At 38.0% G+C, this 17,781-nt stretch overlaps 1 protein-coding gene across 6 annotated transcripts in view; it reads left to right on the top strand.

Annotated features, from left to right (window-relative positions):
- Positions 1–17,781, top strand: part of LOC129764463 (lissencephaly-1 homolog) — a 136,940-nt gene that overhangs the window by 72,320 nt on the left and 46,839 nt on the right. For all 6 annotated transcript variants that reach the window (XM_055763554.1, XM_055763557.1, XM_055763559.1 and 3 more), the window contains one exon: positions 5,750–6,396. In XM_055763554.1, coding sequence (XP_055619529.1) covers positions 6,359–6,396 — 38 coding nt within the window. In that variant the 5' untranslated portion in view covers positions 5,750–6,358. The remainder of the gene's footprint in view (positions 1–5,749; positions 6,397–17,781) is intronic.

Genomic DNA, 17,781 nt, shown 5'->3' with positions numbered 1-17,781 from the left:
TCCCTACGTACCACATCTTCGTCGATTTCAAAGCCACATATAGTACCATCGACAGCTATGGGGAATTCTAGATGAAAACGGCTTTCCTCGAAAGCTGACAAGAATAATTCAGACAACGATGAACGGTGTGCGGATCTTAGGCGATCTGTCGGCATCGTTTGAGACTCACAGGGGACTTCGACTCTTCAACGTTGCGCTGGGAGGAGTTATGCGGAGAACGGGCTTCAACACGCGGAGACACCAAGAACACCAAGCACGGACGATGCGCGGAGAGGACTCGCAAGCACTTTGTGTTTTCGAAGGTCGGAGTGCTCAGAACAATGTACGGCGATGTACAGGAAAACGGAGTAAGAAGGAGGAGAATGAACCAGAAACTGGCGCAACTGTACGACAAACCCAGCATCCAAAAAATCGCCAAGGCTGGACAAAAGTGGGGAGTGAGGAGTCATTTGATCAATTTGGTCATCCACATCGAAATTCTATGACAGATATTCAAGGTGTTGTTTTTTTCCGTGTTATGTTGTATGTTATGTTATGTTCTTTGTTCTTGTTGTATCTTGTTGTATCTTTGGTATCTTTGTTGTATCTTGAGGATCGAAAAGTCCATATTTGATTTTTTTTAGCAAGAAACAGAGTGAACGCGAAAGATCAATATGGCTGACAGGATCGTCATTTGCAAGAGGTGGTAACGTGATGGTGGTGGAGTGTTTTTCTTGGTCTGGAATGGGCAACCTAATTCGAATTACCGGTACAATGACTGCTGGTGTCTACATTGACATCCTTATGGAGAATTTGTCAGCATCTGTGCTGAAAGCTAAGCTTAGATTTGGTTTTATATTTCAACAAAACAATGACCCTAAGCATACAGCAAAAAAAAACGACGGCTTATTTTCATTCTCGTCGCATAAAACCTCTCGAATGGCCACCACAGAGCACAGACTTGAACCCTATCGAAAATTTATGGGCTATTTTAGACTATAATGTGAACAAGAATGGTGTAATAAACAAAGACATCTACTTTGTAGCTCGTTAGAAGGCGTGGAACGGAATCAACCCGCAGCATCTCCAGAACCTGGGGGTCTTCGTAGCCCAGTTGGTTGCGTGTCCGCTACGAAGCGAACGGTCATGAGCTCATAACTCAAGGCCCTCAACTGACCATCTTTGTGTGTTATTCTAGCTACTACGTCCACGCAACAATCATCATGTGATGGTGATCCCAGCCTTTCACTTCACATACGCTCTGCTGCATTGGTAATCGGTGCTATCTATAACACAACAATAGAAGCCTCATATCAACAGTCCCGCTGTCCAACTGGTGAACATTCGAACAATAGGAATATTCTTACGCCGAAAGAGGCGACATGTGTATCAATAAGATAGGAATTTTCTTACGTCTAATCGGCTACTGTGTAATAAATGAAAATGTGTATCGATAAGATAGAAATACTCTTACGCCTAGAAATGGCTTCTGTGTAATATACGAGGGTCACTATTTATATTTCGGGAATTGGCAACACTGATGTCATGTGAGTCCATCTGACGGTTCCATCGTAAAGTTTGACATTTTTGACGATATACGTACTCAGAACATTTTGTCATACGGACGCTATTTGTTTATTTTATATTTAGTTGAAAGTTTGGTCTCAGCAAAAAAATGGAACTAAATCGTGAACATTTTCGTGCGATGATTTTTTACGACTTTCGACGTGGATTATCACAACAAGAGTGCGTCAATCAACTTAATTTGAACTTTGGCGATGAAGCTCCATCAAAAACCACTGTGTATCGCTGGTATAGTGAATTCAATCGTGGTCGTAGTTCGCTGTCCGACGAGTTTCGTGAAGGTCGTCCAAAATCGACTGTAGTGCCAGAAAACATCGATGCTGTGCACGAAATGATTAAGCAAGATCGCCATGTAACCTATTGTGAGATTGAGGCATCCCTAAGCATAAGTTCCACCAGCATATATGCGATTTTACATGAACACTTAGTTGTGCGAAAATTATGTTCACGTTGCATCCCACATAATTTAACAATCGCTCAAAAAAAAGGCTCGTGTCGATTGGAATAAATGCTTTGAAAATTGGTTTAAGCGCATGCAAAAGTGTATCGATCATCGTGGCGAGTACTTTGAAAAACAATAAAAATATATTCGCAGCTTAACTATTTGTTTTTTTTCCTATTCCCGAAATATAAATAGTGACCCTCGTATAACGAAAATTATCGTGAGATAAAAATGTACACGAACAAACTCGGCTATGTTACAGATGAATTGCTAAATGAGCCTAATAAAATAAACAGATGGGATAAAAAAAAATCTCCAGAACCTCTTTGACAGTATGTCAAAACGTCTTCAACTAATCATCGAAGCAAATGGGACCATTTCAACTACTGAAGCCATCGATTTCTCCTTTTGGATTTTTTTTTATTCTGTACCAATTGAATGTGTGCTTTTATTTTTGTCATACCTTTTCTTACCATTTATCAGAAAAATCGCTTTCTTACATTCGGTGTAGGCTGAATGCATTGAGAACATAAGAAACTATGTTGGAACAATCACCAAAGTACAAACAATTGTTGTTCCTGATTTCAAACGTGATGTCACAATTAAAAGTTTGAAATAAAATAACGTGGGCATTTATTTATACCGGTAACTGTAAATGTCAGAAAACGTAATGAAGTATACGTAGGTCATACACGACATTATCGTCATTGATTCGTTTGCATTTTAGTTTGTATTTATTTTATTAAAAATATATTGAAAAGCGTCCGCTTATTAAACATTCACTCACCTTACCGCGTGTACACTGTAGTTGACTTTGTAGGTGGTCTTTGAGATAGGCTTTCTGCACCAGCACCAATTTTGTATGACCTTCGGTAAAGCAACAACTAATTTTAGAACCATGCCTCGAGCGTTTCATGCACCAATCAAATGGCAAAAATGGGGTAGAATTGTGCCTTACCTTCCATCACGGTCCTTCAAGAACATGCAACTATCCCCATCCAATGCTACCTTTTCCAGCACTCAACACCCACCGGGTTGTTGGCGGTATGGTATTCAAATGATTTAATTCGCCAATCAGACAATACATTACGCCATGCTGGATTTCGAAACAAAAAACCAAACATAAACACATGATATAACTAGCAGCAGAAAAACACCGTTGCTTTGCTGCGGCAACTCAGCTCACTCCCTTCAACGTCGTCAATGTCTCGAGGCGAACTCTCTCAGGTTTAGTTATGCACCAATGAAAAACGATGTACTTTGAAGGAAAAAGACAGGTCCAAGCTCCAGACCAAGAGGTTCGTCTTGGTGACCCCAACATGTTGTTTGCCGTTGGCGGCGCGCGGTCCCATTGAGCGTAAAAAGGTGATTAGACGCTTCGTGCACAAAAAGTGACACTGTAAAAAATGTATACGGAAGCGGTTGGTTTTAACCCAAAACAATCAATGCGTGTGTTTGGTGGTTCCATAGCTCGCACGACACACATCTGATTTTTTTTTGTTTGACTTTTTGGGTGCAATTTCGTACAGTATGCGCAGTTTGGATTTGAGGATCATATCGTCGGTGGACATTATCGCACTAATTGCAGCAGTGTTGGTGGTACTCAACTAGGTTATTTGCTGCCATTGGCGAGTATTTTCAAGGCTTTATGTTTCTGCCACGGCTGTCGTCATATAGTGTGGCGTTTTTCTCCACTTATTCTTTATCGTGATATGTGCTTGCTTTGCCTGAAAAATGTTGCTCGACCCTTTTGTTGTACCTTCTTACAGTTTAAATCACTTACCAGATAAGGAGTTTTCTAGCCATTTTATCAGCAAAAAATGACCTTCAATCTACCGTCTTAAGATCGGCAGCAAAAAATACTGATTTGCTGCCGATCGTAGAATCCACTACAGCGTGTGCTGTAGAGTAGTGCGGGGCAAAGGTGCGCACATAATTGTTGTCGTCCAATAGCTTTTAAAATAAAAAATAATAATAATAAAATTCAGTTTGCTTATTAAATTGTAACTATATATATTCCCTTCAAAACGTAGTACAAGAATTTTTCGAGTTTTGTTTGTAGTTGGACAAAACCCTATTTTAATACAAAATGACAAATGCGTAACATAGTGGGGGCAAAAGTGCCCACCGTACGGGGCAAAAGTGTGCACTTATTGAATTGTACTTCTAAGGTAACTTGTTACAAAAATAAATGCTTTATCATTACCAGTGGGAGAAGTATCATTACCAGAGTGTGTGGGCACCATCCCGTGGGGAGGAGGAGGGTGTTGTGGGTTATGGGTGGAAATGGTTGGTTGTTATGGTCGAACATACCAGGTGAAAATTTTTGGGGGAGAGGAACCTGACAAAATAAGATATCTGAAAATGTCCAACATTTGAAACAGAATTCTTTTTATTACAAACTAGTTGACCCGGCAAACTTCGTCCCACTCACTATTGATATATTGATAAAAATCATTTCGAACACTCAAGTTATTATTTTTATGTACGTAATCTATACTCGCGGTATATAATTTCTTTTTTGACATATAAACCTGATGCAGTCTAAGACGCACTAATCCTGATACTGATTGTTTAAATCCGTTACTCCGTTCTTGAGTTTAATAGTGAGGAACGGACACCAAATCATTTTTATTTGTTTATATCAAGTTTAATAATAAATAGTTACCTTCACTTGATTTATTTGGTACTGATTGTTGAAAAAAAAACAATATTTATTTGAAGTTCATTGTGAAAAAATAAACAAAAACGAAACATAGCCGTTATTGAATTGAATGCATGGTGAAAATAAAAACATTTCTCATTTGAAAAATGTTTCTATTTCGGTTCTCATTTTGGATTTCGGTTCTGAGGTTTGCCTTGGAGACAGACGATGGTTCCTCATGAAGCTAGAAGCCCAATCTCTTCCTGCCAGTTTTGCAACTTGGTTGAATTCGTGCTGGAGGTTGTTGGCTCCCGCAAAATTAAATACCGTAAATCTTTGAGATTCATAACATAGAAAGCTTTGTCCAGTGCTCTGCAGTAGTCCGCCAGATCCTCATACTGCTCACTCGTAAATACTTGTCTGAACCGCCCTAGGTGCTCGCTGGCACATCCCAGCAGAAGTAGAAATGTCAATAAAAGAAGATTCAAATCCTAAATCACTTAGTGATATGAGACTCTTCCTCAGAGTTGATTCAGAAATACCGAGATCTTCCGCAATCCGACAATCCACAAGCAATTTTTGAACTAATCGAATTTTTAAAAAAAGCTCTTGGGCTTTTTCACGAAAACGAATACGCACTATCATCTACTATAGAATGAAGGTTTCCTTGAAAATGTATTTTCGAACTTTCCAGTTATTTTAGGTAAGTAAATCGTCATCCCCAAAATTGAAAAAAATAGATTAAATCATCGTAAAACTCTTTTTACCTCATAACTTTTTGCCACTTTCATGAAATGTATCCTGGGTTATATATGTGGGCTGCTGTAATAATGTGTAATGTGTAATAATGTATCAAGCGAATACACTGTTGTCGGATTTTTATGCTCGTTTGCTTCAAAAAGGCCAATGCGCACTTTTGCCCCGCACTACTCTAATCCATCCAGATTCTAGCTTTTCCCTCACGAAAAGCTTAGGGGATTCTGCAGGCGGTAGATTTAACCAGACTAAACGAGTTCGGACCACACAGATTTTAAATAAATTAAGTTTTACATTTTCCAAAAATGCTTACTAATTGTATCTTTTTTTTTCTTTCTTTCCAGATGATTCTATCGCGGGGCATAACGACAAATTTTAATTTAAGGCAGTGATTCTACACTTTCTCTTGGTTCATCTCTGCCAAGGGCAGCCCCAAGCATCGCGCCCCCATTTCTTAAATATATATTTTTTTAAGTCCGAAAAGTCAGCAGAGGGAGATCGATTTTGAAGATTATCCATATATTTATTAGGGTGCGCGCTCGTGTGATATAGAGAGAAGTGATAGAGGTGAAGTTTTTTTTTCTCACAACTGCAATCAGCGTCTTTATAGTGGTGCTAGTGTGAATCAGTGTGTAGTGTTTTTTGGCAAGAAGAAGCGAAAGAAGGCGGCTAAGTAAATATCATAATATAACACACAACGCGCGCCAAGGTAGTGGTGAAAGTGGAGTGATAATTCCCGTACTCGAAACTGACCCGCCGGCAACCAATCAACCTCAACCGCCACCTAAGCGGGAGGGGAATCTCGTGCCACACAGCAGAGGAAGTGTTGAGCCAATCGTGGCTCCAGATTCACCGTAGTGCTGGTTGATCATCACCGAGCAGCAGCACCATCTATAAAGCTGTGCAGTTGTACCCACACACCATACAAAATTACTACCATAGCAGACAAAAACATGAAAATGGTGTTGTCCCAACGGCAGCGCGAGGAGCTGTAAGTTTTTCGATGATGTTTGTTTTACCCTCTTCAAACACAGGAAAAGAGTAGAGGTCTCGAGAGGTCGAATGATATACCACCCATAGCGTATAATAACGGATCTTTAAACATACAAGTTATAGCTCATGTTTCAGCATGCATGGACAGATAGTGCCATTAATTTCAACTTCTTCAAATTTACGATACAACACCTATTCGAAAATGATATTTTATGTTTCGCTAAAACATCACAAACATCAGCTGTCTTTGTGTTGAGCCCTCGGTTTTCCCATTCACTCGACTATACCCGCATGAGAAGAATCTAGAAAATACAGGTCAACGTCTTTCTCCGTAATGATCCCTATATTTTGCAATTTTTGAGTGCTCCAGATGCACGTCGTTTCCACACACAAACACTCGTGAACAGTTCAGATTCGGTCGCTAGTGCTCCTCTGGAAGTGGGAGGAGATCACTTAACAATTCTCCTAGAACGAACGAAGATATTTATTCTCAAAATACTTGGCGCCGGAATATCTCCATCGCCATCGGCGAAAGCAAAATATGCGCGTTAAGTGTGTGACACAAGCGGGGCACAGATTTGAGTGCAGTTTCGAGAGGCAAACGCATACAGATTTTCTAGACGTGATGATGATGCTCTTGCTGGAGCAATATTGACACTGGAAGATATATTTGAATACCCTACTTTGGTGGGTTTTATGAACGAAAGAAGTTGTGAAGTGAAAAAAAGAAATCATCATTTAAAAATAAGGGATACCATATTACGGTAGATTTCGGAAAAATGGCTGAAAAAGGTTCTGCCCCAGCTCTCTCGGGTTTAAATTGAAACCTTGTATATGGTGGGGGCTACCAATAATGTCATTTCCCATTATTATATGAAAAATTTTGGCAGAGTCTAATATCAGTGAATTCATAGTAAAACTCCTTTCATCCGAAAAATAGCAGCCTGAATGCCTTTTAACTGATGACAAAGTTTTTGAAAAAAATGATTGGATACAAGGAAAGAATAAAATCTTCAGTATACAATCAAAAAAATACATATGTATCATAAATAATCATGAACATTACTTTTTCAAAACATCGCAGCATAGATTTTCTTAAATAGAGCAATTACACGTATAACTAACCGGGCCGACCTTCTTCTAGTGTTTAAAGTTTGTACAAAAGGTGGCTCTTATCTATGATTACAATATTCATTATAATATTCATTACGATAGAACTTTTATAAGAGTGTGTTCAAAATCATTGGGCTTTTTTTCAGAAAATCATAAGTTGAAATTAGGCTGTCTGATTAAAATATAGTTGTTACGTCTAGCGTTCAGTGTACACATGAGAACTAATCAAGCTCAGCGAACGCGCACTGTTGTTGACAGAGATTAATTGGTACAGACCGGAGGCTGACATATTTGTTTACAATCAGATAAAAGATATTGTAATAAGAGAATTTGAATTGCTATTGCTGAAGGCTGATTACTGTTGAGCGAGAAATTTATTGAACAGAAGTTAGAGCCAAGCTGAAGTATTTGAAATTGGAGTAGTTATTGTTGAAAATCGAAGTAAAAAACTGAAATGTAAGAAAAATTAATACTTGTATCCATGTAAAAAAAAGCAAACTGGATTTGAACATTACAACTATATTTCCGAGATTGTTATATCTCGGGAATGATTAATCTTAGGATAATAATATGTATATATTTTGTACTGACCCGGCAAACTTCGTCCCGCCCAAAATTGTTTTTTTGTTATCAATACCTTCAAACATTCACATTTTCTTACTACGAACAAGTTCATGGGTCCAATCGCAGAACTGTCCATTGATTGATCTTCTATTCGACCCCGTTGAATTTACCTTTTACTATAAAATTCCTAGTATTTCTAACAAAATTCATCATTATAATATCAGATTATTTTCAGACACAAATCTCATTCAAGATTTTTCATCCACTTGCAAATAACATGTTTCTCCGTTACACGGAATAAATGTTTCATACAAAAAATATGATAGAATGAAGACAGCCCTGAATCGGACAATTCCTTCCTCGAGTTCTGCTCTTATCAACACATTCGGCGATCCTTTGGTATAGATAGAAGAAGATATAGGAGTGCGTTTCATCACATTAAAATCCATTTCCAGTTCGAACAAAGATCAACTTCGCTAGCGCAAACATCAAATGGACTAACAGCACTTGCCACTATGTAATTGTAGAACATATGGGAATTTAATTTTCTGAATTTTCCCTTTTTCCTTCAGAGTTTTCCGAAAATGTTCAATTTTCATGTTTGGTTGTAATATTTTTGGTTGAAATATGTGTAATATTTTTATGGGACCCCCTCTCCATTCCAGAGAAGGGAAGGGTGTGATACCATCATAGAAACATTTCTCATACCCTAATTGTGCTTGAATAGTTCTCGAGTTATGCAGAAGTTTGTGTTTAGTTTGTATGGCAGCCCCCCTTAGAGAGGGTGGGGGGGAGGAGTGTATTCACCATAGAAACGTTTCGTGCCCCGTAAAATCTTCACGTGCCAATTTTGGCTTCATTTGCTTGATTAATTCTCGAGTAAGGCAGAATTTTTTTGTTTCATTTGTATGACAGCCCACGCTTAGAGAGCGGGAGAGTCTAGCCACCATAGAAACATTTATTGCACCCTAAAACCATCGCATGAAAAATTTGGTTTCATTTGCCTGATTAATTCTCGAGTGATGCAGAAATTTGTGTTTCATTTGTATGACACCCCTTAGAGAGGGGAGTGGAGAGTCTAACCATCATAGAAACATTTATTGCACCCTAAAACCTCCATATGCCTAATTTGGTTTCAGTTGCTTGATTAGTTTCCGAATTATGCAGAAATTTGTCTCTCATTTGTATGGCAGCTCCCCCTTAGAGAGGGGCGTCCACATGTCAAATTTGGTTTTGCTTGATTAATTCTTGAGTTATGTAGAAGTTTGTGTTTCATTTTCATGACAACCCCACCTAAGAGAGGGGGAGGAGTATCTAACCACCATAGAATCATTTATTGCACTCTAAAACCTCCACATGTCAAATTTGGTTCTATTTGTTTGATTAATTTTCAAGTAATGTAAAAATTTGTGTTCCATTTGTATGGCCGCCCCCCTTAGAGAGGAGGGTGGAGAATCATTTATTGCACCCTAAAATCTCCATATGCCAAAATTGGTGTCATTTGCTTGATTAATTCCCGAGAAATGTAGAAAGTGTTCAATTTTTATGGCAGCCCCCACGCCAACCTCCCCCCCCCCCCTTGGAGAGGGGGGAGGGGTCACAAACCCACGAAAACCTTCTCCGGCCCCAAAAACCCCTACATACCAATTTTCATGTTGATCGGTTCAGTAGTTTCCGAGTCCTTAAGAATCAGACAGACAGACAGACAGAAATCCATTTTTATATATTTAAATTATAGATTGTAATTGTAGAATTGCTCTATAGTAAACTGTACAAAGCGTATGAGCCATGTTTTGATAAGGATTCTAGTGGGGGATAAATAGAGCAACATGAAGGGAATATGGAAATATCTAAATTTCTGGTGCATGTAGTTTTATTAGTGTTCCGTGGCCATAAACAAATGTTCGTTTTAGGCAAACAATTGCTACCTTTTTTAATGCAAATCTATCACGTTCTCAGTTGAGAAATATCTAAACTCTGCTGCTAAGGAGAGAACGTGACATTTTTATTCTGGGTTATAAGTGGATGGATGCTGAATATAAGATGGTCACGGAATATATAAACCCTTAGCAGTATTTGATTATAGATTCATGCCATTTCCAACTTTAAGTGGATTGATGTCTATTTCCTATCATGCTCCACTGATGTCAATTCGAGGAAGAAGGCGCAAGCCTTGAGAGCATTTTGTATAGAATCTGGAATTGAGAGATAAAAATCTGATTTGCAGATTTCTTAAATTTTTCCATGAAGAGTGTGTTTCTTTTTAAGTGTCTCATCTTTTACAGAAACAGAATAACACAAACGAGCACGTGACAATAATATATCAAACAAGAACGACTTTTATTTTGACAAACGTTTGTGAATGTGCTTCTCATAAATCTCGCGGATATATTTGGGGAATTAAAATTTTTTCAGTGCGGGAAAAGAACTTGATGTCGAAAATATGGATCGTTGCAAATGTATGTTTTTATACGTTTTCGGTTCGCATAGCAATCACAGCCCAACCACCACTCATCGATACGGGTCGAATAAGCGAATTATGGTGATGTTTCTCACGGAAGGGAGCTTCACCGTGCGCGTGCTGTACACGTCTCACTCTCTCTCGTCACCCGAATACACGACTGAACTTTTTGTTTACCTTCTCACTGCCCAATGGCACTCGAACTGCTGACTGCCGCCGACGGCAAGTCATTAAGCATCATAATATATGTGGTGGCTGATTTCACAGTTAAGTGTCTACACGAACAACAACAACGATGACGACAACAACAACAACGGTGAAGAGGACAACAAATTGCTGTTTCTCGATCCAAGGTAGGAAAAAGCGAAAATAAAACAATGTGTTGTCTAAGCCTATGTGTGTTATCTAATTGCCGTATCCCATTTGCCTATGGCAACGAGCGGAGATGGGGGCAAAACCTTCAAGTCAACGAACCCTGCTTTGAAGTCAACATCACAAAACACAGGAAGGCATACCTCAACGAATGCGCTATCAGAGGTAATAAAACCAGTGCATCGAAACTTTGAGTAATTTAATTCTCCAAGCACCAAACATTTATCTTGGTGGAGAAAATTGAAAAGATTACAAACCAATTAATATAAAAGCCGTCATTCGACACCGAAGGTTAACCGAGAATGGCTGCTAAAAGTTTCCAACGCGTGCATCTAATGTCGACCGTTATAGTCTGGGGAAGTAATGATGGAAACCTAAATTTCCACTACGTCAACGTTCGAAGTGCATTCTCTTTTTTCGTACAAGCGGTGGGATTCATTTCGAGAACACATTGAAACGCTGTAAGGCGGGCGTATTTATCGTAAATCAATGTGAATGTCAGCATCTCTCATGGAAAAGGTCGTAAATGGTTTCAGGGAAATGGCGGAACAGCAATCGATGACTAGCGTTGGAGTTGGTTGAATGAAAATCTGCTGACTAAACACGAAAAATAATTATATGGGCTACACTTGTGGCCAAAGACCAGAGAACTATAACACACTAATCATCGTTCAGGGATCTTGTCAAAACCATCCTTTTGAAATCAAAACAATCCAAATGTTCTGAAATTTTTTTACATACCCAAAAGATTGTTCAAATTTATTTCGGAATGGCAAACACCCTATACCGCACATGAATATTAAAAAAATGAAAATTACGCACTCTGATAATTTTTCACGTTTGCCTGGAATAATTTTGACATCATGGTCTATCCCAATAACAGATTAAAATTTTGTTGCACATTAACCCCTTCCCGTACTATTTAATACGTCACACATCAAGTGATTTCATTACTCTGCTGAGCGTTCTAGCGCCCTATGTTATGCAAGTACACTACGAGTGAGACTCGATGTTGTACAGAAAAGGGTTAATAAGAGTGTATTGGTTACATCCGGCAAATGAGGATGTAACAGCATCCTGTATGTTATGCAATTCACAAGATTCGAGAACTTTTACATTCAGTTGATTCATTTCACACCATCTTACTGCCGTTCTACGCATAGTTGTCCCATGTTACTTTTTGACGATTTTCACTTTTCTTCATAAAACGTTGTCTTTATGCATAATTTTACTGAAAAACACAAAAAAAACATATAGTTTGTTCCTTGCTTTTAAAAAAACAACATCAAGCTCAATTGTCCCATGTTGATATTCTATTCATAACTGTCCCACCATGGATTTTTTGTAGATCCATATCGAATCAAACGGTTCAAGTATAAGAATTTCATGTCACACTTTCAGCAGGACTAATTCACTCATTTCTTGTTTGGAAGAACGAACTAATTCTCAAACAAATAAAAAAACTATGGATAGGTTATACCTACGATATAACCGCAAGGTTGACGTTGGACTGCCGTTGGCTTAGTAATCATTTGTGTTTTTTTTTTCAACTAGCGATAAGAGCAGCTATTGATTAAATTATTGATTAAACTAGTGAATAAATGAAACAATTTACGAATTCAATTGCGATAAGTCCCAATTTAGGTCAACTCATGTATTATGGTAATGGCTATCGCAGCAAATAGTTATCAACATTTTGCCTAATCATCAAACGGTATGTGTAGAAGTTCAGTGAGCTGGCGACATGAAAGGGCATGCAGTCTTAAATAACCGAGCCAAAGCGTTGCATTTGTACCCGCTTTTGTAGACCGTGTTAGCAAAACGCATTCTGGAGTGTAAAAATGCATGGAGTATAAAGAGTACTGCCGAGATCTGGAATGCCGATTTATTGGTTTCGGAATCTGTATTGGGAAAACACATTCCGGTTTGCAAAAACGCAAACGAGTACAAAAGTACCCTCTGCTTGTATCTATTATGCAATGCCGATTTCCCTTGGCTCCATGATTTTGAGGTCTGTGTTAGGGAAACACTCCGATTTGCAGAAACGCAAACGAGTACAAAAGAACCCGCTGCTTGTAATTATTTTGCAATGCCGATTTCCACTGGCTCCATGGCTTTGAAGTCTGTGTTAGGAAAACATTCCAATTTGCAAAAGCGCAAACGAGTACAAAAGTATCCGCTGCTTGTATCTACTTTGTAAAGCCAGTTTCCCCTGGCTCCATGGTTTTAAAGTCTGTGTTAGGAAAACATTCCAATTTGCGAAAGCGCAAACGAGTACAAAAGTACCAGTAACTTGCATCTATTTTGCAATGCCGATTTCCCCAGGCTCCAATGGTTTTGAAGTCTGTGTTAGGGAAACATTCCGATTTGTAGAAACGCAAACAAGTACAAAAGTACTCGCTCCTTGTATCTATTTTGCAATGCCGATTTCCCCTGGTTCCATGGTTTTAAAGTCTGTGTTAGGAAAACATTCCAATTTGCAAAAGTGCAAACGATTACAAAAGTAGTAGCAGCTTGCATCTATTTTGCAATGCCGATTTCCCCAGGCTCCATGATTTTAAAGTCTGTGTTAGGGAAACATTCCGATTTGCAAAAGCGCAAACGAGTACGAAAATATCCGCTGCTTGCATCTGCTTTGCAATGCCGATTTCCCCTGGCTCCATGGTTCTGAAGTCTGTGTTAGGGAAACATTCCGATTTGCAGAAACGCATAAGAGTACAAAAGTACCCGCTGCTTGTATCTATTTTGCAATGCCAATTTCCCTTCAATGAAGTGTTTATCACACCATTTTTTTCAGTTGTTTAGGAGCTAATAACGCTCAAAATCTCGGTCTCCGGCGTAACGCTTTCGTTTTCGAAACTTTGATTTTACACCCCAGTATAGAAATGAAAAACGTATTCCTACGTCAAAAAGTTTACCAGAACACATGTACACCTTGTTAGCGAATGTCTAATAACAATGAGATTTATATTCTGCGAAGGTGTTGCAGATCACTCATTTCTTCATAAAACGATGTTTCTATGCATAATCTTTCGGAAAAAACACAAAAATTATTGTATATCAAAAAACATCAAGTTCAATTGCCCCATGTTGATATTCTAGGCATATCAGTCCCACCATGAATTTTTAAACCCGTAATCAAGCATGATTGATTCAGTGAGGGGATCTCATCACATTTCATTAAACAATAGTATAGTATTTATAAAAAACCCGGTGTATTGCTAAATTGATATGCTTAAAGCTTTTGGTAGACAAATATGCGAGAAAACTTTGATTGCATTTTTCTCAGTTGCTGATTTTGAAACATGGGACAACTATGCGTAGAACGGCAGCTTAGTTCTCTTAAAAATTATTACACTTTCACGCTTGTTATTGAATATACAAAAAAATAATACAAAGCAATCCCTTGAAAAAATGATGTAACGAAAAAAAAATGCATCATTTGTATGTAAACCTTCTACATTATTCGACATTTAGTTCGAAAAATCGCATTTTCTTCCTATATCTTCCTATATCTCTATTTTCTGTGTGTGCGTTGTTTGTATGCCTTTTATGTTACACCTTATTCAAACTGGCGCAATATATCGCTGCTCTTTTTTCAAGCTCTTCAACTATTTTTTTCCTCCGTTAACGCTCCTCCCACTACACTTTCATTCGTTTCATCTCTACATTGAACCAAAGTTTTTAATCGATTTTAATCGATTTAATCGATATTTCGATTGTTTTTCCAGACGAAATTGGGGATGTCCTTTTTTTTAAAGAAATAAGAAGACCAACTCTAGACACAAGCAGGTATTGAATTACAAGTTACATTCATTCCAGCATAAATGAATTGTAGCGAATCATCTACCAAAAAAGTCGTATTAAAAAAATCTTTGAAGGGCATAGCACTTACGCTTACCATAAACCGTGCATACATTTCGAATATAACAACGAAACTTTGATTTGGGTATAAACTGTTCGAATGAATAATTAATTCATTTCGCTCGTAAAATACGATTAAAAACATTGGTTCAATGTAGAGATGAAACGAATGAAAGTGTAGTGGAAGGAGCGTTAACGGAGGAAAAAAATAGTTGAAGAGCTTGAAAAAAGAGCAGCGATATATTGCGCCAGTTTGAATAAGGTGTAACATAAAAGGCATACAAACAACGCACACACAGAAACTAGAAGACCAAAATCAGCCCTCTTGTAGCCTACAAAAAAAGAGGATTAAAAATTCTAAAATTACTTCTCAGCATACAGTAAAGCTGTTTGCTCGCTGGAGCGAGACTGAAATCTTTTTTATTTCATATTCATGCCTGGTACAATGGCGAGACTTAGGTTACTATTTAACTTTAACAATTCTGCACTGATGCAAGATATTTTAAAAAATGCATTCTGAAACAAACGGGTTTCGCGTCCGATCTGCACAATCACAGATCAGATACGGACGCTTTGCCGCAGCAAAAGCAAAATTTGTTGCACTGTTTCTCATTCCGAATGAAAAAGGATATGATGGGGCACGCTATTGGTATTGGAAAAATAAAATTGTACCTCGGCGCTGCATTAGTGCACATTATTGACTGTTCGATTTATGAAGCACATAAACATATCAATAAATAAAAATCAATTTTTAGAAAAAAAAAACTCACTCCACTGGTATGCAAATCATTAAAATCCGTTCATAGCCAAATGTAGTCTGATTATTTTGGTAGTGGGAGTTTTCCAGTATTCTGTATTCGGTTGGGGTAATCTGTGGTTGTTGTTCATAAATGATCTTTGTCAATTCCACAAAGAACACACTGAATGTCGGTTGAGAGTAAAAATTTATTCACAATATGTAGTATTGGGTGATTCGAGTTTTGAAAAAGTTATCGACATTAATTTCAAATTAGTTGCATGTCCGCTTATTGACAAATGATCATGAGTTCAAAACTCCGGGCCCTCCACTGACATATTTGTTATCATAGAATAACTAAGGCACGCAACAATCATCAAATGATGAAGATTCAGTTTTTTCCCCCCATACAAGCTCTATTTCGCACAACAAGAAACATTGGACTATTTTTGCCATTAATAACACAACATTGGAGGCCTCTTATCAAGTCTCCCACTGTACGATCCAACTGTACAGTGGAATAAAAATAATATTGTTACACTGAAAAGGCGGTATTGTCTAAATTATCATATGCATCGATGAAATGAACATGTACACGATTAAATTCGTCTCTGTCATAACTGTAATTGCTGAAGAGCATATATAAACGAAAGGAATAAACAAAACTTTTAAGTCTTAGCGGAGACCAGCTTGGAAGGTATTTTAGCATCGATACAAACTCGGCAGATGTTTTGTCTAACATCTAAAATCTTGATTATATTGGAATTTTAAAGTTCAGCATCTAAGGTAAATTACACAGTTATTATTCTAGAAAATGGAATTGAAATCTATCTCTGGAAGCCAAATCTCACATATTGAATCTGAATCTTTGACCTGATGTCTGTAATCAAGAATCTAAATTTCTCGATTGTCCACTAACTAGAACACGGAACCACTAAGAAGATCCCATGAAGTCTTGACATGGAATCCTTGTATAGATTCTGAAACCCTAAAGAAGTACAAAATATGAATCAAATATCTTAGATGAAGTCGACAACCTGTAATCTACATCTGAAATCCGAAACCTTATGACAATTATTATTAGACATTTAGTCCAGGTCAACAACGATCTTTTAAAGCCTCTATAATTCAACAACGAAAGAACGAATTCACATTTTTTTTACAAAAACGTTTATTAGTCAGACTCAAGTACTTATCATCTAATGTTTACGCAGTCAAATTTCACCTTAAAATAAAACATATTTTCTATATAATAAAGACTAACAATTTAATAATAACTAAATTAGGACTAGGAGGGAGCGAGTTAGGTAGTTTGGCTTGATGAGGAGGGAAGAAATCAAATAGTGATATAATTTCTTTTGAGAAATTGGTAAAGAAGGAGCTTTATGTTGAGGTCACGACTTGCTAAGTTGGCTATAACCAGCATCCGATCTAACCAATTCCGATAGATGAGCCCTGGCAGAATGAAAGTCCAGACCAGACCACATGCTCGATGTCATGATAACCATCACCAGTCCCGACCTACATTCAACACAATCCCTTGAACCATGCGTTTGTCGATACATTGGGAATAATTGTATGTAACCAGCGACCCATATTATCTTCACTCCAACTGTGTTGCCAATTAGAGAGTACGCATCGACGAGGAGTACATAAAATTCATGATAGGTTATTTGTCGCTCAAAAATGGTGCCTTCCAAGGCCCCGATCTTAGCTAACGAGTCTGGTTTCTCGTTACCTAGAATGAAGCAATGGGTTGGAACCCAGGCTTATGTAATCTTGTAAGATTTTTCGACTAGACTACCTAAGAGCTGTCTTATTATAATAAGGAAATAAAATGAGGCTCTAATAGCTGCTATTAAGCGGAGGCTATCTGAATAGATAAAATAGTGATGAATCGACAAGGATTCAATTTTCTCCAAAGCGTGATAGATTGCAGCCATTCACGCAGCGTACACCGAGCAGTGATTACTCGATCTATAATAGGCACTGAAGTTTTCATTAAATATGTCAAAACCAGTGCAGCCATTAATGTATGATCCATCAGTAAAAAACATTCTATCAGAACTTACTCGCGAAATTTCCGATGAAAAGATCCGTGGGATAACCACAAAACGTGTATGTCCATCAGGTGAGCTATCCGCAAGTATTTAGGTATTTCCTACATCTGTTCGAATCCTCCCATCAGCATTAAAATTAGAATCATTTGTAGGACAAGAACCGTATAGATATAAACAAACCCCATTCGATGTGTTGTCATTTGTCCGCTACAT

This window comes from Toxorhynchites rutilus, chromosome 2, assembly GCF_029784135.1.
Source record: "Toxorhynchites rutilus septentrionalis strain SRP chromosome 2, ASM2978413v1, whole genome shotgun sequence".
In the NCBI taxonomy this organism is placed as follows: domain Eukaryota; kingdom Metazoa; phylum Arthropoda; class Insecta; order Diptera; family Culicidae; genus Toxorhynchites; species Toxorhynchites rutilus.
The sequence above is the reverse complement of the archived record's forward strand: the minus strand, read 5'-3'. Positions and strand labels throughout refer to the sequence as shown.